The 24,106-nt window shown below is 40.6% G+C and overlaps 1 protein-coding gene across 4 annotated transcripts in view; it reads left to right on the forward strand.

The window, feature by feature from the left end:
* Positions 1-15,513, forward strand: part of LOC121313119 (genetic suppressor element 1-like) — an 87,853-nt gene extending 72,340 nt beyond the window's left edge. For 2 of the 4 annotated variants that reach the window (XM_041245302.1, XM_041245303.1), the window contains exons 8-14: positions 1,809-2,073; positions 3,030-3,616; positions 5,817-5,929; positions 6,457-6,703; positions 13,422-13,607; positions 14,304-14,407; positions 14,974-15,513. In XM_041245302.1, coding sequence (XP_041101236.1) covers positions 1,809-2,073; positions 3,030-3,616; positions 5,817-5,929; positions 6,457-6,703; positions 13,422-13,607; positions 14,304-14,407; positions 14,974-15,057 — 1,586 coding nt within the window. In that variant the 3' untranslated portion in view covers positions 15,058-15,513. The remainder of the gene's footprint in view (positions 1-1,808; positions 2,074-3,029; positions 3,617-5,816; positions 5,930-6,456; positions 6,704-13,421; positions 13,608-14,303; positions 14,408-14,973) is intronic. The other 2 variants (XM_041245304.1, XM_041245305.1) reach the window with 2 other exon arrangements.
* Positions 15,514-24,106: the final 8,593 nt, after the last annotated feature.

Consider the following 24,106-nt stretch of genomic DNA (forward strand, 5'->3'; position numbering starts at 1 on the left):
GGTACCTACCAAGGGCAAAAAGAGTCACGTTTGTACCCCAAAATGTATTTAATTAGCATAGCTGGGAGTTGGAGCCAATGGTCTCCTGTTTATTGCTGCAGGCTACAGAGAGCACCAGGGTTGAGTGACTAAATATAGTTGAAGTTAAATTTCTTATACATAATGCACTGTGCAAGATTTGCTTTAGAAAAATGAAAATATATTTAAAAAAAAACTGTTGGTTCCACAAATTTGTTAAAATTAGTCAACTACGGGGCTTATCAGCTTGCTACAAGACTCACGGAACAAAGTTCCAGAAAGTTACAAAATTGCCTGGGTGGGTTAGCATCTACTGAAAACTGTTAAACTCATATAGTATACTGGATCCCCAATAACAACAACAGCAACAGAACATATAACCATGTTCTACTGGCGAGAGCTTTGCACTGTCCCTGTGGAATTCAGATTCAGGTATTTATTATTATTATTATTATTATTATTATTATTATTATTATTATTATTATTATTATTATTATTATTATTATATAGTGGGAAATGTAAGCGAGTAGGTTAGCCTATTGTAGATATATTACTAGTATTTTGAAAATGTACTGGATTAAACATTTTGACTGGATACATTTATGTAATTACCTTAAGTGCTGGATTTTAGCTCAGTTCGTAGGATCAGAATTGCTGAAGCTATAGATCTGTAGGAAGATTGTGCATATTATTTGTGTGTGTGTGTTAATAATAGGTTATATATACAGTCCAAAAATATTTAGAAAATAATACATGATAGTGCTTTCTTAGGGGATAGTGTTTAGTGTGTTTTTTTTTTTTTTTTTTTTTTTTTTTTTGTGGAAGGCTGTGTCTGGGTTTTTTTTTGGTTTCCTTTGCTTTTTTAGTATATTTTTAGTGACCAAATGAGGCAGGCTGCATTTAGGTTCTTCAACACATCTTAAATAGTTTGTGGAAACCCAATTTAAGAAAGCTGTACGATATCAGTAGTCATGCAAGGCCAAACTGGAGCTCAGACAAAACAGTTAAATACACTCTGCCTGTTTTAATATTAATTAGGTTGTTTGCATTTGGAAGGAGAATTTTTCTCCCTGAAAGAAAACTAGATGGAAACCGAAAGGTACTACCAAAATAGTATGAGAAATAGGAGAGACTTATTTACATTTTTCCATGGCAACCCTGCCAATGTGTACAGTCTCTTTAGCCGGGAAACTTAAAAAATCATATGACCTGGTTTATATAAACTGCAAGTATGAAACTACTACCTCATAGGTGTCTGATATATGAATCATTGCTGTAGCGGCAGCTTTATAAAATCACTTACACAAACAAGTTGTTCTTCTTGTATGATACTCACAATCCAATTGATCTAAAAAAAAAATCACAGAATACAGCTGTTACCAATAATAAAACAAAATTCTCATTATGTTAATTGTGCATTGTCTGGAAACCAAAAAGTCCACGATATGGCGACTATCTTAGGTCATAGGTCAAAATGAACTGTACCAGAGTTTCCTAAACTGAAATTTGTAGTTGCCAGCTGAATTTGTTTTTGAGATTGTAGCAGTTGAAGTTCCATACCTTTGTTACATATAATTAGAATTATACCACCACATCAAGAATTACCAGACATTACACTGCAGTTTGTCCAAAAAGTCTTCAGATCAGGCTCATTACTGACAGTGTGTAATTATTTTGCACAATGATTCAATAGTTTTCATCAATACTTTTCATGTTGAGAGAGAACATTAATATTTTTATTCATGCCACAGGATAACCTGACCCTTGCTGTTTTTGGGTTTGATTTTCAGAGGTGCCAAATTATATTTCATTTGGGAGAATACAGAGAAATTCAGAAACTAAGAATACTGTTGGCCCTGTTTCATTTTCACCAAACAGGCTTCAGTGTTTAAGCCCCTCATCTTCCTCTCCACACATTGATAAAGCAAACCTAAACAGGCGGCTGTTAGAAAGAGAGGCAGCTCTCATCACCATGAGAGAGACTCAAAATCATCTTCAAAATAACTTCAACAAAAAGGCTAACAACTTCATTGGCAAGAAAACTGGTGACACAAGGTAAGGTCAACTTAAAGATAAAGATTCAATAAAATGAGTCATTTTTTTAAAAAAAACAATTAACATTATTAACCATTAAGTTCACTGGGCCATTTTCAAAGACAATGTAATGGCATCACAATGCCAATGGTTCTATGTGAAGTGGGAATAATAGCATGGAGGCAGCTAGTATGAGCCATTGGTAGGATGGTACCATTCACATGACATGCCAATGGTATCACAATAGTATTAAGCTGTACACCCTGATAATCCATTTATAAAGGACCATATTGCATTGTGTTGTTGTTGCTGGTATGTTGTAGTTTCCTCAATCAGGGTTAAAACTTTAGGTCTTCCATATCCAAATTGTACACTACACTTTATAGCAACTGTATCTGCCTCATCCAGTACTTCTGTATGAGATCACAGCAAACACATAGATAACAATTCAAACACATCAAGAAATATGTGTGCATACAGAAACAACCTCATTCTTCTACAAGAAATAACAGTATGGTGTAGAAAATAATTCAACCATGTATGTCCCCAGAAATGCCACTCATACCATTTATGTGCTTGATAATAAAAAATGGCAATGCAGTTTATTTGATTGAATAGTGTAAGTCCAACTGACGCATTCTCCAAAACACATTGTATGTCACAACATGTTATCACATATACTCAGGCCTTTTATTACAAACAGTATACCACTTGTTTAAGTTATATAAAGTAATCTATATTAAAGAAAAACAATATTTGACAACATTTAAATCAAGCTTTTCAGAGGATTAGTATTGTATATATGTACTTTATTAATGTCTTAATCTTTCACATTCTACTGTAATACAGGGATGTGTCACGTCCGGAAGTTTGATTTCATGTCATAGAACATTGAAAATATTGTCTATAAGCAGTTTTGTTTTTTTATTTATTTGTCTTTGTTTCTAAATAGTGTGCTTTATACTGTATATTTTTAGCAGACCTCCTAAAGACAGAGAAGACGGGGCACATCTAAGCAGCACAGAACCATTAAATAATTTTTCACCTGCCACATGTTCAAAAAAATTCTTCAGGGAGATGTCAACAGAGCCACAGGATTCCTCAGGGGCACTGGACTTCAGGCAACAAAGCAAATATGAAAACAGGGCCACAGACAAAACAAAACACTCACTGAAGATATGCACATCAGAGCTACAAAGACCTTATAGGGACAAAAGTATATCATTGGAACATAATGTTTCAGGGATGGGTTCTATGCCAGATTTATTAACTCAGATCCCTTATTATCTTAGAGTAGCTTATAACAACTCTAAGCAGGAAAGCACTGGGAGTAATAGCACCCTCCAAGACTCCCAGGAACAATGTTTGGATTTATCCATCACTTCACCTGCAGGAAATATGAAGCTCAGAAAAATTACAAGCTCTCAGGTTCAAAACACATCTTTGCCAAACAGCATGGACCCAGACAGTCAAAGAACTAATACTGATGCTCTGCTGATACAGAGGTCTGTTGTCAGCAACCTAAATATCTTAGAAAGGAAATTAAAACAGGCCAAGAAAAGAGGTAAGATGTTTTCAGAGCATTAAATTATAGGGGTATTTTAAGTAACACAGTAGTATTATAAATAATTATCTATATATTTCCTACCTATAAAATTAACTTCATAAGAACATAAGGAAATGTACTAACGAGAGGAGGTGATTCTGCCCATTTAAGCTCTTCCAGTATCTAGCAGCTGATTGATCTCAAAACATGTTTTAGCAACTTTTTAATTACATTTTTTTATGTAATTAAGTTAAGTTGCTAAAATATTTGAGAGTAGTTTATTAAAAAAAAAAAAAAAAAAAAAAAAAAAAAAAAAACTGTAAATGGGCATCATAACCCTTGTTCCCTGAAATTAAAATTTAACCATTACCGAATGGGTGTTTACCTCCTGAAGACCCAAATCCTGAATATTGTTTACCAAAGATTGTAGAACTGGAATGCTGCAAGGCTAAGCAGAAGGCTGCCCTGTGCATTACCATTAGGAACCCCAGTAACAAGTAGCTAGGGTGAAAAAATTGAGGGAGAAACTGACCTTTATGCCTGTGTTGTAAGGGTCGACTGAGAAGCTGCCCTTAACACCCGAGTTCCAAAACCAGGGTTTTGAGGATCCATGACATTTAGCCTGTAGTAAAGATATCGGTAGTAGCCTGTACTGCTGCATTGCATATGTCCATGACAGATGCACCCTGGAATAAGGCAATGAGCTTTTCTGGAGGGGGCAAGTTGGTCAGCTCATAGGCAGTCTTGACCGTTTCTGCTATGTACTTGGACAACCGCTGCGTAGACAGGGCTTGACCACGGGACTTTGCCCCATAGCAAACAACTTAGACAGAGGTGGAACACTGTCGATAGGCAGTCGCCATTCAATGCAGGAGACCCAATGGACAAGTCTGGGAAGCTGCTGCCATCTGACTCAGAAGTTTCTGGAATGTATTTACCATTAGTACTCTGTTGAGCAGAAGAGCTCCAAACAGGCAGCTATTCTTTGCATTCTGCTGGAGGTGAGGCAGGTGGCACCAAGCTTTCCCACAGCAATTCAGGGAGAACAGTTCCCTGGTGGGAAACAGAGATTCAGAGATATGGGGTAAGGACGCAGCCACCACTCTGAGTGGTGGGAAATTGTGCTGTGCAACAGTGAGGTACATAGAACATTACATAGAATTGGGGGATAACCTCTTCTCAAGAGTGCACTTGTAGAGTGAGGCACAAAATTTGCAGAAGCCTCTTGGCATGCTCTGGCCCCAGGCAGAAAGAGCACCTGTCTTTTTGTCCTCCATAGATTTGTCTTGCATGTCTCACAGGGATGAAACCTAGGCATGATGCAAAGAACAAGCAATGCAATGTACAGTATACAGTTGTTGCCTAATCTGCTTGTATATATTAACCGGGCAGGTCAAGACCGAGTGGGACTGGTTCAGTTACCTCGGAATTGGGTCAGTAACGGGTTGGAACCGGGTCAGTTCAGTACTGGGTTGGTATACAGTATTGCTGGTTCGGTGACTTTAGCACCAGGTTGGAACCGGAATGGCGCCGAGTCAGTTCGTTACCGGTTGAGTGGCTTTAGGTATGGTACCAGGTTGGGAGCGGAAGCAGGTCAGTCACATCGGGTCCACCTGGTTGCAGTTACAGCGGATGGCAATGTACAGACAATGTACGGTAAAATCCACTGGCAAAACCACTCAGTCAGTACCAACACAAGACTAAAAAAAAAAATTCCCTTATGATTTATGATGCTGGGTCCCAGGGAAGGCGTAACTCGAGCCACTGGCTTCACGCAGAACGCAACAAGTAACAGGTTGGTGTGCACACAAATATGCGAAAATAAAGAATCTATTTCAGCGATTTGCTTAATATCACATTAAAAATGTGTAAAAGCACATAAAATCTGAAATATATACAGATATAAGCAACATTTGTACTTATCTGAGTCTTGAAAAGAAGAATGACGCTGAGATCTGTGCACGCAGTCCTTTTGATCCCTTGGGGGTGGGGTCATGACTGTCACAGGCTCAAAGAGAAGCTTTGGTATACATAGTAAGGATTTGGGTCTTTAGGAGCTAAACCCCCATTCGTAACTGGTTACATTTTATACTTGAAAGGGAACCCACAGCTACCATTATAAATCCCTTACATAAATTCCTACAATTGTTGTTTTTTTTTTTGTTTTTGTTTTTTAAACAGTGCTCTTAAAGTCATGTAAATATTTTGCCTCGTTTAGATCTGCCCTTTAACTGTGACTTTTCTGCTTATGGAACCTGTAAGAGAAGGATGAGTACATTGGGGAGCAAACTTATAGCTCAGCCACCTGTCAAACTGGACAACTCACCTGCGGTAAGAGGAGATTTTCTGTGTTATATCTCTGGAAGGAAAGCAGCAACATTCAGTTATTTTGTCACTTCTCACACTTCCTGAAGAAAATAAACTTTGACATATATAGGAAACAACTGCCAAATTATAAGCTTCAACTGTCTAATCTGTTGTTATATCTCATTCACAAAGATGAGAGTCATATACAGTGTCTTTGGCAATATTTGACTAAATCAAACCACTCAAAGGTTTATAAAAATTTAACTGTAAGAGCAACTTGTTACCAGATGTATTTTTTTCAGTCACTTTTAAAAAATCTGAAGACTAAATGCAACACTGTTGCCTCAATATAGGTATTTCATAGCAATGTATTTCTTGCCTTTTCTGGAGAAAGTGTTGTAGGGTAGCACTCTGTTGTACCTAATGTACTTGGAGGTAAGGCATGATTCCGAAAGTTGAAACTTCTGTTTTTTAAAAAGGCATCAGAATTTAATGGAAATTAAATAATTATGTAAAATTGGGTGCTTTATTTCTTCTTCTTATTATTTTAGGAAGTGGTATTTCTTGACCTGCTTGGTCTTACCACTAAAAAGGAAGGAGTGAAGCAGCAGAGGAAAGGTAGGCGGTTGCTAGATGACTCCAGTCCAGATGTACCCCCTTTACAGAAGAGTAGACCAACCTTGTTTTCTGCTGCCAAGTCAAACAGTCAGGAAAAAAATGGAGCCATGGACACAGATGAAAAGAAACAGTTTCTTGCACACCTTGAATTAAAGCCCCTCGTTCCTTTTCAAAGAGAAGGTAAAAATCATTATATTTCATTTTAGTAAAAGCTAAATCCAATTTGTATAGTGCCATAAAAGAGAACGGTTCTCCAAACACTCTGGAGAGGATTTGAGGCCCCCTGTTTAATTCTATACCAAAGCATTATCTTTTCGAAATGGACACTAAGTGGCCTACTTTATAACATATTAAATAGTATTCCATTTGCATAAAGTATTTAGTTGTAAAACTGTGAATGGTTAAAGATTATTTGAATAGTGTAAGCCTTTTGAAACACGGCAGAGCAGCACACATGGTATTAGGAAGGTCCTCAGTACTTTTGCTAATATATCATTAGACCATTAGACAACTATTCACGATGCTACCCCAACTGCAGATGTCTGACATGCTAGCAATCACTTTCAAGTTGAATGTTTGTATGAATACTAGAACATGATAACCTGACTCTATAATATTGTGTTCCACATATATGGCATATATGTTGCTTAGCCTTGAAAAACATCTAAGTAAAAATGTGTAATACTTTATATTTAGGAAAGCATGGTGCGACTAAATGTCAAATGAAAGGTGTGAATGCTTTTATAATAAAAGAAAAACAAAACAAAAAAATGAAAATGTTAGGATTTGAAATTGTAGCATAAATATGTGGCACAGATTTACTTATCTGTCTTTGCTTGAGTACAACCTTTGCAAAGACTTTTTCTTAAAAGATCCCATAATTTTGAGTAAATGTACTTCTCAGTATGGTTTCAATTATATAACTTATTTAATTCAGAAAGAGTACAGTTAAAAATGGAAATATTGTAAAATGGTAAAAAAAAAAAAAAAAAGCATGGCCCTGCCAAAGCTATACTTTTTAAAGGAATGGTGCCACCATGGTTTGATTTAATGCAGGTGATAAAATAAATAAATAAATAAATAAATAAATAAATAAATAAAAATTTGATTAAAAATAAAAATGGTTGGGAGGGTAAAACATTAAGTGATGTGAGAACCTGCAACACTTCTGGATCTATATTAATGATCTCTTTAAATATTGTGAGATATCTATAAATCATTTGCAGATATCTTTAAATGAATATGAGATATAAGTAAATAAACCATTTTGGAGTTATCAATTTCATTTTGAGGTATCTATAATGAAATAAAGAATGATTTACAGATGTTTAAATGATGTTTTGCTAGCATGGTATGCCAAACTGTCGAAATAACTTCCCACTCATTTAGAGATATCGCTAAATCATTTTAAGATCTCTTGAAATAACTTCATGTTCATTTAGAGCTATCTCGAAATAACTTCCTGTTTATTTAAAGATATCTCCAAAAGATTTAGAACTACAGCAAACTAACTTCCTGTTAAAATGCTGTGTGTTTTGAATGGGCTTCATGTCCATTTATTGATATGTCTAAATGAGCAGGAAGTTATTTAGAGATCTCTAAATGAACAGGAAGTTATTTAACATTAGAACTGCCGTGGTTATACTCATACCTAAAACCGCTGCCGGCTGTCATTAATTATTAAAATAAAAGACAAACTATCAGATACAACTCAAACATTTTATTCAAACACGTCATATTATTCAAGCACGTCATACTAGGTGGGCAGGATTATAACCTCCATATTTTCGTGATCCTGCATTTCAAACGGCATCAGGGTATTTAACCTTTTGCGGTCCTATGTCAGACCAGGTCCAACATTACAATTTTCCCTTTCCAGTCCAATGTCAGAACTTGTCCGACATCATCAAAAAATCTTTCAATGGCCGAGTGAGACTGATAGGAGCCAAATGAAACTGAAAAAAGGGTGTATCTCCCCATGCACTACAGAGATAACATGGACATAACAAAGGAGATAGCTGCTTCTGCATTCAGCGCTCAAAGAATATCACAGACATTTGCAGAGCTTTTTGTAGATGTTATAGTAATAAAATAATGACTTGGATCGCATTATTAAGGAGTTTGGTGATAGAACAAATGATCAGGAGAGGATTTATCAGTATGCACATCTGTAAAGAGGTATGTGAAAAACACAGCGAACAAGGGGTGGGGCTTGGCTGTAGATAGAGTACTGAGTGTCCTTTTGCGATTCAATGCCTTTTATACCTGTTTTGCTCTGAAAAAAAATTATTTAAAACTGCGCGTGTAAAATAAACAGCGCATGTGAAAATAAATTGGACCTGACGCGCACGGCAAGCTCTGAATAAATGGACTGTATTTAGGAAAACTCAAAAATGGACAACCACATAACTTTCAGACACACAGAGTAATTTAAATTTGAAAACCTCAAACCGTCAAAATGACTGTCGTGGCGGTTCTAGTATTAAAAATATTTCTAAATGATTTAGAGATATCTTTAAATGATGTTGGATGTGTCAGAGGTGATGACATCCCTTCTGGTGATGCTTTGCAGTGCTACACCTAGGAGTAGATGAGCAGGCTGTCTCCACAAAGAAAGAACCTTTAGATAGTGACAAGACACTGTTACTAGGTGGTCACGGTTCAACGCGGTCTGAAAAACCCTGCTGTTGAACAAGGCTTGGAGAGGGCACATGTGCACGAGACCTAAAGTAAGCTTCTTGGAAGCTGCTACCATAAAGCCCAGAAGTCTCTGGAATGTCACTACTGTAAGCACTCTGTTTAGCTGAAAAATATTTAAACAGATGGCTATTCTACACACACTGTCGTCCAACAGAATGGACAGCATGGACCTTGAGTCCAAGCACACTCCCAGATAGGTGTGAGCTGGCTGTTTGCAGGATTGACCGACAGGCTTAAATGATGAAGGTGGCCTGTGACAAGTTCTGTGTGGGCCTGCCTGTTCCAGTCCAGGTAACTGAGCAGTCTGATGCATCTGAGTTTCAGTGGGTCAAGTATAGCTTCCATGCACTTCAAAAAGACACAAGGAGCTAGAGAGGCCAAATGGCAGTACACGGAACTCGTATGCTGTTACTTGAAAAGCAAACCCCAGGTACCTCCTGTGCCCTGGTCTCATGAGGAAACGGAAATACACATTTCTGAGGTCCACCATGGTGAACCAGTCACCTGGTCTGATTGACTACAAGAGCTTTTGCATGGTCAAGATTTTGAACCTCTGTCAACTCAGATACAGGTTGACCTGTCTGAGGTCACGGATTGGTCTGAGGCCACCATACCACTTGGGCACCAGGAAGTACCTGGAGGAGAACTTCCATCAAGTGAAGAAGTTGTACTGTGCAAATAGCCTGTTTTTGCAGCAGATGTCACCTCCTGATTCAATACCGCAGTGTCCATGACTAATGTTGTAGCCACACTTCGAAAGGGATGGGGACAGTGCCTGAACTGCAGAGTTATCTGAGCAGTAGTAAGCACCAAGATGTCTGTGGTGCACTGACACCAATAGACCAGGTGGCTCCCTGAAAAGGAGCCCTGGGCTTTGCTCAGTAAACTGCTAGCACTGCTACTTGGCTTGTGGCTTAGCCTGAGGCGCGGGCCATCTACGGCAGGTATGCCTCGGTGTAATGGGGGAGTAAAACAGCGGTGCTTTATCACATCAGGCACTCATGCTGGGAAAGCCAAAGCTGCCATCTTGCAGCTACCAAAGCAGCAAGATTTCTGCCCACATCCTGCCCATTCAGTTTGGATACAGAGCAGGTTTTTATTCACCAAACGCAGTTCCTCTAGCTGCTGTGCTGAGGGACTATGACCTCACAGAAACAGCCTTCAATAAACAGGCCTGGTAGACTACCAGTATACTGTTATAATTACCCAGCCTTGTAGTGAATGCATCAGATGAGTAAGCCCGCTTCATGAATGACTTCTGGAGACCCGACACTGTTTGTTAGGCAGGTAGCGTCCTTGGTCAGGAGTGCTGGTTTAGGCGCCTGCACAGAGAGGCCATTGCAGTGTCTACGTGAGGAAACTGTGCCAACCCCCATTTCTCAGCGTCATGCAGGCTGCACTGGGGGGGGGGGGGCAGGGGACATGGGAGAGGGAGCAGACATCCTCGGAAATTGACTATTTTCTTGTCTCATCTGTAGGCCAGGGCACTTGCAATTTTGCAGTGGCTCTCTTGATCAATAGCAGAAGTTCTTCCGACACGGAGAATTTACCTGCAGATCTAGACAAGATTCAGAACTGGGCAGACACATGGCAAATGACATTTAATAGAGAAAAGTGTAAGGTACTGCACGCAGGAAATAAAAATGTACATTATAAATATCATATGGGAGATACTGAAATTGGAGAAGGAATCTATGACTTTGACGTTGACTCAGAAATGTCTTCATCTGGACAATGTGGGGAAGCTATAAAAAAGGCTAACAAGATGCTCGGATATATTGTGAAAAGTGTTGAATTTAAATCAAGGGAAGTAATGTTAAAACTGTACAATGCACTAGTAAGACCTCATCTTGAATATTATGTGCAGTTCTATTCACTTCGCTATAAATAAGATACGTGGCGACCTAATTCAAGCATTCAAAATTCTAAAAGGTATTGACGGTGTAGACCCAAGGGACTTTTTCAGCCTGAAAAAAGAAACAAGGACCAGGGGTCACAAATGGAGATTAGACAAAGGGGCATTCAGAACAGAAAATAGGAGGCACTTTTTACACAGAGAATTGTGAGGATCTGGAATCAACTCCCCAGTAAAGTTGTTGAAGCTGACACCCTGGGATCCTTCAAGAAGCTGCTTGATGAGATTCTGGGATCAATAAGCTACCAACAACCAAACGAGCGAGATGGGCTGAATGGCCTCCTCTCGTTTGTAAACTTTCTTTTGTTCTTATGTTCTTATAATGCGCTGTCTGACTTTACCTCCTCAGAGGGGATCTCCGGTTAGCCCACCACCTCAGAGGTGACAATTGACAGCATATCATCCTGCTGCCAGTGTGTGCTAATAGCCCCTTGTTGCTCCAAGGGAACAGTGGGGACAGGCTAAGCAGCGTGCTCACACAGCAGCTCTGCGAGCACTGGACCCTAATGGGAAACAGATGCCCAGAGTTTGTCCAGCTGTTTGGAGTCCACCAATTCTTTGCACTGGTGACTTTCTATTCCTTGGAGAAGAAGGAGAAGGAGAGGCAGAGGAAGATGAGAGAAACAGTAGGTGGCTTCCTATGTGGGCTGTTGCCCAGGGCAGTTCTCCTGCTCTCCCTTGGCACAGAGCCATCTGGAGAGGATGCAGCCACCTCTTTAACAATCGATGGGGGAGAGCGTCCAAGTGGAATGGACATGGAATACTGAGTGATCTATACAGCTGTGAGATACATGTTTTTCCAGCGTGCACTTAAAAAAAAAAAACTTGCACAAAATTTGCAGAAGCTGCGTTCAGCGAGTGCCTGTTTGGCATGCTCTGGGCCCAGGCAGGAAAAGCACCTGCCATTCTTATCCTCAACTGGGAGACTTGCCTTACATATGTCACAGGGATAAAACCCAGGAATGATGCAAGCAGCAACGCAGTGTACAGTACTGTAAAAACTGCTGCCTCACTCTGCTCAAGCAGCAACACCTCTGTACAGTAATATAACAAGGAGGACGTAGTGTTCAGTACTGTAAAAACTGTAACAGGGTAGGCCAAGACCCAAACCAAGTCCCCTGGTACTGGACCAGGGATGGTACTACAGAATGGGTCGGTGATTTTGCACAGAGTTGGAACAGTATGGTATGGTAGTTTGAACCGGTACCGGTATTGTGTCTAAGTGGAGGTTCGGTATGGCATGGCACAGTATCGGTACAGTATCGGTCAGTACAGTATCCTTGGTATGGTACGTGAACTGGAACGGTACCGGGATGGTAACCGGTCGGTTCGGTGACTTGCACATTTTAGGTATGGTATGGTAACTGTGCGGTAACCTCGGTCCATGTTCGGTACAGGGTCGGGAACGGAGTGGGTCGGTGACCTACAGGTCTACTCGGTTTACTTTACCACAAGAAGCTGTATACAAGGATACCCACCTATATAGCTTCTGGCAAACCCAAACAGTCAGAATGCATACAAGACTTTAGAGCCCTAATAGCCTTCTTAATGGTGCTGCAAGCAGTCACCAAGACGGCAACAAGATACAGTAGGAGAGACTGCAAGCAATCTGCGCCAAAGCTTGTATATCAGTCAATGCACAGCTGCTGAGCCTATGTTTCTGCAAAAAATAAATAAATAAATAATACACAACAGAAAGAACTTTATCTCAGAAAACAGTAATCACACAATTACAGTTCAAAACGAAAAGTTTAATTTTAACTATATCCTGAGCTAAGCAGCCTGTGAGAGCCTACTCAGGTTGCTTGGTCCATGGGAAGGGGCGATAGGAGCCACAGGCTTCACACAGGGCACAAGGCTGCTGCGGGACATAACAAACACCTCCCTGTGTGCAAAAATTACATGTAATTAGTAAACTAATACAACGCCCACAAATTATTACATTTAATAGTGTAATACAGAATAGTGAGTATATATGCAGATAGAAGTAACAGGCACTTATCTGTCTGGCTTTGCCGTCAGGTTCAGTCCTCTGAAAGGAAGAATGATGCTGGTGTCTGTTTGTGCAGTCTTCTTATGCCCTCGGCGGGTGGGAATGACTGCGTCACAGGCACTGGTGCGCAGCTTTGTTACATCTATTCAGGTTTCGGGGACTTTAGGAGGTAAACACCCATTTTGTAATGGTTACATTTTGTACTTCAAAGGGAACTACTGATAAAATGGTACAAAATTGGTTATTTTATCAGCACTGTTATTTCTCTCTATTTGTTTGTATTTTGACAGTGAGTTATTCAGAATACAATACCAATTCTCAATTGTCAGCCAAGATGCAGACAGGGCAGACAAAGAGTTCTGATCAGTCTGAAGAGGACCAAAGTGAGGGCATTGCCAGTGAGGATGAAATGGTGTGGCAGACAAAATGGCATGGCATTGCCTCTGTGTTCGAAACCTACCAAGAGTACATTGAAGGTAAGTTTTTCCATTCCACCTCCTTGCAGAGTTCTGGATGGAAAGCTAAGACATGCATGGTACTTGGATAAATAACAAATGATAATTGTATGTTTGAGAGCGAGATACTTGCATTCAAGGGCTTCTTTTTAAAGTTAGCATACTAAAGTTTTAGCTTGAATGGTTTCTACTGAATGCATAAGCAAAATACTTAAAGTCCATGATTCCTTGCACAGACTCTACAAGGCAGTATGATTTGAGTAGTTGTAATGGAAGGATAAAAGGCCATACACAGTCTTTGGGTGTACATGTGTGAAACACCATGATTCCCAAACAATATCTTATCAAATGTTTCTTGGGCTGTAGTACAGTATAATTTGGGCTGTATGTTTTTCACAGTAAAAAAAAAAAAAAAAAAAAAAAAAAAAAATGCTTATTTCACGGTCTCAAAATTTAAAGATATCCATCATTAAACATAATATGCATCAAAGCAGAAAAAAATTGCATTGTCACATTCAAAATGGATAATTTTCTCAAATATTTTCTAAATATTTTTACACAGTTCTTTCAGAAATGGAAATTTTCAAAGGGAACTACATATTACATGGCAATGGGTACATTTAACAGAAATTGTCAAATTTGTGTTAATAGTGAAAAAAATACAGCCTTAAGTACAGTTAAGCCATTCTTTATACAAGCTTACATTTTTTTCAACAGAGAAAGACTTGGAGGAAAGTGTTCTTCAAGAGCAACTGAGATACCTAAAAGAAAAAAATGATGAACTGAATTGCATTGCACATAACCTCAGCTCATATATGCAGGTATCAGAGAAGTATCAGACAATTAACTGGCACAGAACTACAAGGCACAAGATCGCTGTCCTTTTGTTAGTTTTTTCCGAACCTTTTTCCAAGAAAGAGTCTTTTCTAAAAATGTGTTAGAATTATAAAAAAAGGAATAAGAATTCATAGTAATTTATATTCCAAGTGAAAATATTTGTTTAACGATTCAAGATGTGCAACCCTGCTTGCAATCACAGGCATTTTTTTTTTTTTTTTTTTTATGCTAAGATAAAGATTTATTATTAAAAGTTTAGCTTCACATGATCATTTTGATTGATAACCACTTGCAGAGTCCTTGAAAGCATTAAATAAATTTCATAAAACTAATGGCCAAATTAGAAAGTACAATACATTTTTAAAAGATGGTTACATTAGATATGAAAAGGACTGGTATTGATTTTCCAAGACTAATGTAATGTTTTATTTATTATTATTATTATTATTATTATTATTATTATTATTATTATTATTATTATTATTATTATATGATGGAACATGCTAATACATCCAATCAGACTAATCATGTGTTTGTGTTAATGCTGCAGGGGCTGGAGGCAAATAAACAGAATTTGGAAACTGAGCGAAAACACCACCAGGATGCTCTTGACTGCCTGAAAAAGTCAGTGTAACAGAAGAAAGAACCATTATAAGGGAGGAAAGGCAAAATGTTGTACATTTTATACATCTGCACTTGAAGAGCATTACAAAGGCAGTTCTGTTGTATCTATTGTATTGTTTTAAACAGATACCAAAATATCCACTGTATTGTTCAATGTACTTAGTTATGCAGATCAAAAGTATTAATACCATTTATGCAATTGCAAGAATTACCTTTTATATCTAACTAACATTTGCAAATTAAGCAAACAATTTTTAGAAATGTATTTTTTTAAATCCTCAGCTTCATTGTGATTTAACTAGAAGGGTGATAAACAAGTTAAACATTGCCCTACTCACCCAAAATGGATGATTTGCAGTAATCTTTTTGTCAGATTTTCCAGATTCAGGTTCCCACTTCTCTCTTTTGAATACAGTGGCTCTCAGAAGTATTCACCCCCCTTGGACTTTTCCACATTTTATTGTGTTACAACACGGAATCAAAATGGATTTAATTAGGAGTTTTTGTCACTGATCAACACAAAAAAAGTCCATAATGTCAAAGTGAAAAATAAAATCTACAAATTGTTCTAAATTAATTACAAATACAAAACATAAAATAATTGATTGCATAAGTATTCACCCCCTTGAGTCAATATTTGGTAGATGCATCTTTGGCAGCAATTATAGCCATAAGTCTATTTGGATAAGTCTCTACCAGCTTTGCACATCTGGACACTACAATTTTTGCCCATTCTTCTTTGCAAAATTGCTCAAGCTCCATCAAGTTGGATGGGACCTTTGGTGAACAGCAATTTTCAACTCTTTCCACATATTTTCAGTTGGATTAAGGTACAGGCTTTGACTGGGCCAGTCCAGGACATTGACCTTTTTGTTTTTAAGCCTCTCAAGTGTGGCTTTGGCTGTATGTTTGGGGTCATTGTCCTGCTTAAAGATAAATCTTCCCCCTAGTCCCAGGTCTCTTGCAGACTTCAGCAGGTTTTGCTCCAGGATTTCTTTGTACTTTGTTGCATCCATTTTGCCCTCTATCTTCACAAGCTTTCCAGGCCCTGATGCAGAGAAGCATCCCCATAGCATGATGCTGCCACCACCATGCTTCACGGTAGGGATGGTGTTTTCAGGTTGATGTGCAGTGTTAGGCTTGAGCCAAACATAGTGCTTAGCTTTGAGGCCAGAAAGCTCTATTTTGGTCTCATCAGACCATAGAATCTTCTTCCACTTGGTCTCAGAGTCTCCCACATGACTTCTGGCAAACTCTAGCTGAGATTTGATGTGAGTTTTTTTCAACAATGGCTTTTTGTTTGCCACTCTCCCATTAAGGCCAGTTTTATGAAGCACCCGGGCTATTGTTGCCATATGCACAGTGTCTCCCAGCTCAGCCGTGGAAGACTGTAACTCTTTTAGAGTTGCCATAGGCCTCTTGGTGGCCTCCCTGACTAGTGCACAAAAACTCAGTTCTTGAGGTTGGCCTGTTCTACACAGATTCACAGTTGTACCATAATCTCTCCATTTCTTAATAATGAACTTTACTGTGCTTCGGGGGATATTCAATGCCTTGGAAATGTTCTTATATCCTACCACTGACTGGTGCTTTTAAAGAACCTTATTCCAGATTTGCTTTGAATGTTCCCTTGTCTTCATTATGTAGTTTTTGTTAGGAAATGTACTAACCAACTATGGGACCTCCCAGAGACAAGTGTATTTAATCTGAAATCATGTGAAATACCTTAATTGCACATAGGTGGACTCCAACTAATTATGTGACTTCTAAAGACAATTGGTTAAACCAGAGCTTATTTATGTGTCATAGCAAAGGGGGTGAATACTTATGCAATCAATTATTTTCTGTTTTATATTTGTAATTAATTTAGAACAATTTGTAGATTTTATTTTTCACTTTGACATTAAGGACTTTTTCTTCGTAGATCAGTGGCAAAAACTCCTAATTAAATCCATTTTGGTTCCATGTTGTAACACAATAAAATGTGGAAAAGTCCAAGGGGGTGAATACCTTTGAGAGCCACTGTATATATAGTTCATATGGATCTCAAGCAGCTGAATGGCCAATGTTTCTCTTTGAAGAACAGAAATCACACTTAACATCTGTAACAGAACAATCACCATGCTATTTGCAAAACAGGGGAGATTCAGTTCCCTAGATATTTTCTTTATTAAGAATTTATAAATTGCCTGAGATACACTGACATTTACACTGAGCTGTGACTCAGAGTTTTATGTTTGTAAAATCAGATTCTCTAAGCTTTGTTGAATTATATTTTTGGGTGAAATTAAAGAGAACTTAGTTTGGGTATTCGGTAATGTACCGCATTTACTTTAACTAATGAATTCTTCTTGTTTAGATTTACTTTCATATTGTTTTACATTTCAGACATCAGATCCTGGAGACTTCTTAAATCACAAATGTTTAAAGCACCTTCAATGAGGCTTCAATATTGCTCTCAAACGTGTCTTATCTCCCAGTACAGCTGGTACAAATGTATTCTTTATCCTTACTCCTTGTAACAATCCAATCTTTGTGTACAGTGTGCTACATCAGTGGGAAATACCACAAATGTGAATCTGCTAATTATATACGACGTGAATTCAAACAAGAAGAATTCATTAAATTAGGATAACTCAGAGTGACATGATAGCCACAGAGGAAAATGCAGTGAAACCAAATACGTTTATTTACCAAAACACAAAATAAAAAGGCACGAAGGCCAAACAAAAGGTACAACACAAAACAAAGGTTTCCAAACAAAACTATTGTTTGCAGTAGAGTGTAATTGATTTGTAAAAACTTTTGTACCTTTCTGATTATTCTAAAGGTAATATAATCAAGCAAAAACTCAAATTTTGTGACATTTTGTTACTTTTTTTTTTATTTGTCTGATATATATATATATATATATATATATATATATATATATATATATACACACACACACACACACACACATACACATATATATATATATATACACACACACACACACACACACACACACACACACACACACACACATATATATATATATATATATATATATATATATATATATATATATAAAACATATTTTCTGTTCAAAAATGTAGTACTGTTGTCTTTGTATTGGGTTTTGGACTTGCACTGCTTTGTTACTTGTTTTAAGCAAACAAAGTCACTTTATTTCAATTTGAACAGCCTGACAGCCGCAGATTAAATGGACTGCAAAGGGTTACAGTCCCACATGTCTCTGTTAAAGTTCTAGGCAGAGGCTTCCACTGACCCACAAAGGCCAACATGGGCAGTGGTGGACCAGCAACCCTGGATAGTGGCCAGCAGGCGACCACAGGCGATGGCAGACAGGAGACAACCCCGGGTGGTGGCATGCAGGCGGCATCCCTGGGCAGTGGTGCTGCCGGTTCCTCTGGTAGCAGTGGAAAGGCTGGCGATTCATCCGGCAGTGGGAAAAAGCTGCCGGTTCCTCCAACAATCGCCCCCCCCCCCCAAAAAAATTAATAAATCGGGGGGTGAGCCTGTAACCCCTCCCATTTTCCGGCTCTGGAGACGGCGGCTCCTCTTCTTCCGGCTCTGGAGACTGCGTCGGCTCCTCCCCTTCTGGCTCTGGAGACTGCAGTGTCAGCTCCTCCCCTTCCAGCTCTGGAGACTGTAGTGTCGGCTCTACCCCCTCTGGCTCATGAGATGGCAGCTCCACTCACTCTGGCTCGCGGGATGGCAGATCCACCCACTCCAATATCTGGAATGATAGTGTCGCTGCCATATCTTCAGCCAGGTAACGGAGCACCATGGTTGTACTTTCATGAAGGGATGCCGGGTGATGTTGTCTCTCCCAGACCTCTCGTTGCTCCCCATCTTGACACCATAGTGCGTTGATAGCCAGTGGGAGGTCACTGAATAGGTCCCTCTCCGCATCCATCAGCCAGTCCCAGATTTCTCGGGACAAGGATGAACCCAGTGGCCCTGGAGCTACAGGTTTTGCTGCTGATGCCTGGGGTGGCAGCTGATCCTCTTCCTGTGCCGGCTTATAGGAGTATCACGCCCAGTTGTGCCCATCCTCCTTGGAGCGATCACACCAGTCAGCCTGTGGCTCCTCTGGATAGGCTCGTGAGTGGGGGTCCTCCTTCCCACACCAGGAACACCATGGGAACAAGCTGACTGGCTCCTCCAGTTGTTGCTGTTGCAGCTTCTGCAGCTGCCTGCTCTTCTTGCGCATTTGTTTTTTTTTCAAAAAGCTAAACAAAAAAAAAAAAAAATCATTTCTGGGTGGAGTGCTTTGCCACTTCTAACACCACTTGTGATAAGATAGCTGCAGAGGGAAGATAATAAAATCTATTTAACACAAAGTAAAAAGACACGAGGGCCGTACAAAAGGTATAACACCAAACAAAAGGTTTCCAAACAAAACACCAATTTTGGATAAACAGAAAAAAAACACCCAAATTCTTACCTCAGACACTTATTCCACTCACCACACACTCCTCCTTTTATATAGGTGCCTGAAGAAAACTGGATAATTCACACACATTCCAAATGCAAACTTGTTCACTCACAGAATCACACACCAAACTCACCCACATTTACTACACCCTGTCACACTCAGTTACAATGTTATACATTTGCTTGCTGTTGCAAGGCATAATAAATCCTGATAGACTGAACTTTGGATAAATCTCATGAAAATTAGACGCATTTGCTCTGATTGGATAGTGATCATGGCATGTCATTTCATTTTTATTTGTCGTTTGTGATTTTGGACATTTTGTGCTGCTACAGTACCTGGTAGTAGCTTCAGAAAACTATGACCAAGGCCTTAAAAAAAATCATTTATTGATTAGCTGATTAAACAACAATATGAATACTAAATGTATTTAAAACCAATTTAAATGCCTTGTAAATAAGCATTTGTATGATGTGGAGAGAGAACAAATGGTAGAATGTGTTCTGTTTTAATCACACTGCCAAGGCAGCCAAAGCGACACTGGAATGGCTTAAAAAATGAAAGTGAATGTTCTAGAGTGGCCCAGTCAAAGTCCGAACTTGAATCTAATTGAGAATCTGTGGCAAGACTTGAAGATTGCTGTCCACCAACGATCCCCATCTAACTTGACAGAGCTTGAACAATTTTGCCAAGAAGAATGGGCAAATATTGCACGATTCCGATATGCAAACCTGGTAGAGACTTACCCAACAAAAGACTCACAGCTGTAATTGCTGCCAAAGGTGGTTCTACCAAGTATTGACTCAGGGGGTGAATACTTATCTAACCATGATATTTCATTTGTTTTTTTAGTGTTGAGTAGATTGTGTAAATCAAATTTAAATGCATCAAGATTTTAGGTTGTAACATAACAAACATAAAGTTATTATCATAACCCTGGTTCCCTGAAATAGAAATGTTTCCATTACACATGGGTTAACCTATTACACCCAATTCCACTGAACACTTCTACCAAAGCCACGTCTACGCCTGCGACAACAGCACGTCTGTCTCCACCCCCACAGGAGACAAGTTACTTGCAAAACGGCGCAGAGTGCCATAAACTTTCTTCAGCCTACTGCATAGAATGTACGCAACAACCAAAGAATTGTAATGGGTAATGGATACATTTCTATTTCAGGGAACCAGGGTTATGATAATAACCTTACATTCCCTTTCAAGTACGAAATGTATTCCATTACACATGGGTAGGTATACCTAAAGCCGTCGCAAGGACATGACCTGCAGAACGGCCAATTTTGAAAGACCGATGGATTGTCGTACTAATAAGACACAGTAACGTCTACAGAATGCATAATTATGTCATGAATGTGCTTCTGAATACGGCCGAGACTCACTGTCAGCACTCTGGTTCCAAAAGCAGGGTTATGAGGATCCAGGACATTAAGCCTGTAGAACCTTGTGATTTGGTGAGGAGTGGTCCACAGCACTGAATCGCAGATGTCAGAGACCGATGCACCCTGAAAAAATGCTCAAGAGGTAGCAAGACCCTGGTGGAATGACCATTGACCTTCTCTGGAGAAAGCAAGTTAGCTTGCTCGTAAGCAATATTAACCGTCTCCACTATTCCATTGGACAGTCTCTGTTTTGATAAAGCTTGACCTTGGTTCTTAGCTCCAAAACATATAAATAGTTGCTCAGACTGTTGCCAAGTTTTTGTCCTGTCAATGCTAGTGCCCTGACTGGGCAAAGTGAATGGAGGAGGATGGAAAGCCTCCAATTCCACAGACTGATTGACATGGAAGGTCAATAAACATTTAGGCAGAAAAATCAGATTTGTACAGAGCTTGACTACATAAAACAAGCAAGCCTTTGCCACTGAAAAATCCTGAAACTCACTAACAAGTCTAGCAGATGTAGTAGAGGGTAAAAATGTTGCCTTCAAAGACAGGTATTTAAGCACCACATTTAACCGCCAATGAGGCACTTTGTTCTTCAAAAGGAGGCCGAAGCCAGCGTGCTCCTTTTAGAAATTGACCAGCCAGAAAATAAGCCCCTGGGGACACAGAGTCAATTTTAACATGACAAGCCGAGATGGCTGCCAAGTAAACTTTCAGAGTCGAGGGGGACTTACCCTCATCAAAGAGGTCCTGCAAAAACTGTAGAGTGACTGGCATGGAGCAAGTCGTGGGATCAATGTGCTGTGCCAAAGACCAAATTTGAAACCCCAATTGTATCTACACTGAGAGTGCATCAAAGCAGCTCTCGCATTTTGTAGAGTTGATATGACTCTCTCCGATAAGCCTAACTGGCTGAACCGGAGCTGTTCAGGGGCCAGACCCAGAGCTGTAGGCTCGATGGGTCAGAGTGTAATAACATCCCCTGCGCCTGGCTGAGCAGGTCAAGATGCATGGGCAATTGTCAAGGCTGGTGGCGCAAGAGCTGCACCAGCGTGGAGAACCATGTTCTCCTGGGCCAATACAGGGCCACTAAAAGCACCCTGGCTCTTCCTGTCTGATCTTTTCCAGGCACATCAGAAACAATGTGTGCAAGGACGTCGACTATTAACGGACCACCGGTCTCCTGGATTGGGGTACCAGAGGGGACAATGGCCGGATTGAAGGGAGGCAAAGAGGTCGACCTCTGCTATCCCAAACCTGTCCCAAATCAGGCTCATCACCTCCGGGTGGAGCCTCCACTTTGAGCCACACAAAACTCCGCTTTATAGGAGGTCTGCGGCATGGTTTTCTGCTCCTGGCAGATGTATCATTGTCAGGAAGAGCAGGTGCTCGTAAGCCCACAAGAAGATTCTGTGGGCTAACTGATGGAGATGGGGAGAGCACAACCACCCTGGTGGTTGATTTAGTTGTGTTGTCCGTCCTGACCAAAACGTGTCTCCCCTGCACCTCCTGGAAGAAACTCTGCAAGGCCAAAAAGACTGCTTGCAGCTTCAGGACATTTATGTGTAGCTCCACCCAAAGGGGCTACCACACACCTTGCTCTCCTCATCCGTTCCACACTGCGCCCCAGCCTGAACTGGAGGCATCTGGGGTGATCACCTCTCGCTTGGTGATACTACACAATGGCACACCTAGACACAGGTGAGCCGGCTGTTTCCACCACGAGAGGGCCTCCATACAGTATCGAGACACCGACAGACGGCGATGTGGTTGCAAGGGGAATTGACTCACCTTATGATTGAACCATGCTTGAAGAGGACGCATACGGAGAAGACACACTAGAAGGGTCAGCCTCTTGAAGGTGACGACTTCCTGTGACACACCAGACTGAAACGGCCTGAGGCACGCGTGGAGCCTCTGGATTCTCTCCTCTGACAAGATTGGCTATCATGCTGCTTGAGTTCAAGCAGGTTCCCAGGTAAATAATAGTCTAAGACAGTACCAGCTGGCTCGTTGACATGTTCACCATCAGACCGGTCACCAGTTCTGTGTGGACTACTACCTGTGCTGGTGACTGGGCACATATGAGCCAGTCGTCCAGGTAGGTGAGCACTCTGATGCCTTGTAGCCTCAGAGGGGCCAGGAAAATCTCTATGCACTTCGAAAAGGTGCGAGGAGCTAGAGAGAGGCCAAACGGCAGAACACGGAACTTGTAAACGGTCCCTTGAAATGAAAACCGTAGATATTTTCTGTGGCCGGGTCTTTCAGGTCCACCGTAGTGAACCAGTTGCCCGGTCTGAGTGACCGCAACAGCTGTTTTATTGTCAGTATCTTGAACTTCCTGCACCTCAAGAACACATTGAGCTGTCTGAGGTCGAGAATGGGCCGTAGGCCACCGTCCCTTTGGCACCAGGAAATACCTGGAATAAAACCAGGACTCCTCTTGGGGTCCTGGATGGGCTACCTGAAGAGTCCACTTTTGTAACAGGGTCCTCACCTGATTGGGACACCTTCAGGGAAAACATTGTCCCAGGTCGGAGAACCCTTGTAACCACTCCTGAAAAGCCGAGCTTGTATTGTAGTCCCACCCAGCTGTCTGAGGACTTTGCTTGATTGCCAGTATTTCAGGTGGCTCCTTGAATAAGGGCCCTGGTCCTGTGGCAGCAACCCCCTAGGGCTACTGCTGAGCCGCTGCTGAGTTCGCCTTTGCTCTTTGTACAAAAGGTGGTCGCGGTGTTGGAGTCGGTGCCCCTTCTGTGAACCTGTCTGCCCTTCTGGTGGGGAGCCCCCAATCTGCAGGCACTGTAGGCCCCTGAGTCTGGGGGTATTGATCCCTAGCGTGCCAAGGTGCCATTTGCTTCCTGGTTTGAGGGCCTTCCTGGGCAGCAAACAAACTAGCTCTTTGGTGGATTCGAGTGCCTTTTTGGGAGCTCAGCAAAAGGTACGAGCTCACGGAAAACCGGGAGCGGGGGTTCAAACTAAACCGGGTCGTTAGCAAAAGGTCATCCACCGCTGGACCGAACGTATGGCCCAGCGTGACCGGGGCATCCAAAAGTGAGGTCTTGTCCCCATCAGGCACTTGTGCCTGGGAGAGCCAAAGCTACCATCGAGCAGCTATCAATGTTGCGAGGCCTTGGACGAGAGACTGCCCATTATGTTTGGACAGCTGCAGCAGGTGGTCAGTGACCAGACACAGCTCCTCCAGCGTCCGCTGG

The sequence above is a fragment of the Polyodon spathula genome, chromosome 3 (genome assembly GCF_017654505.1).
Source record: "Polyodon spathula isolate WHYD16114869_AA chromosome 3, ASM1765450v1, whole genome shotgun sequence".
Lineage (NCBI taxonomy): Eukaryota > Metazoa > Chordata > Actinopteri > Acipenseriformes > Polyodontidae > Polyodon > Polyodon spathula.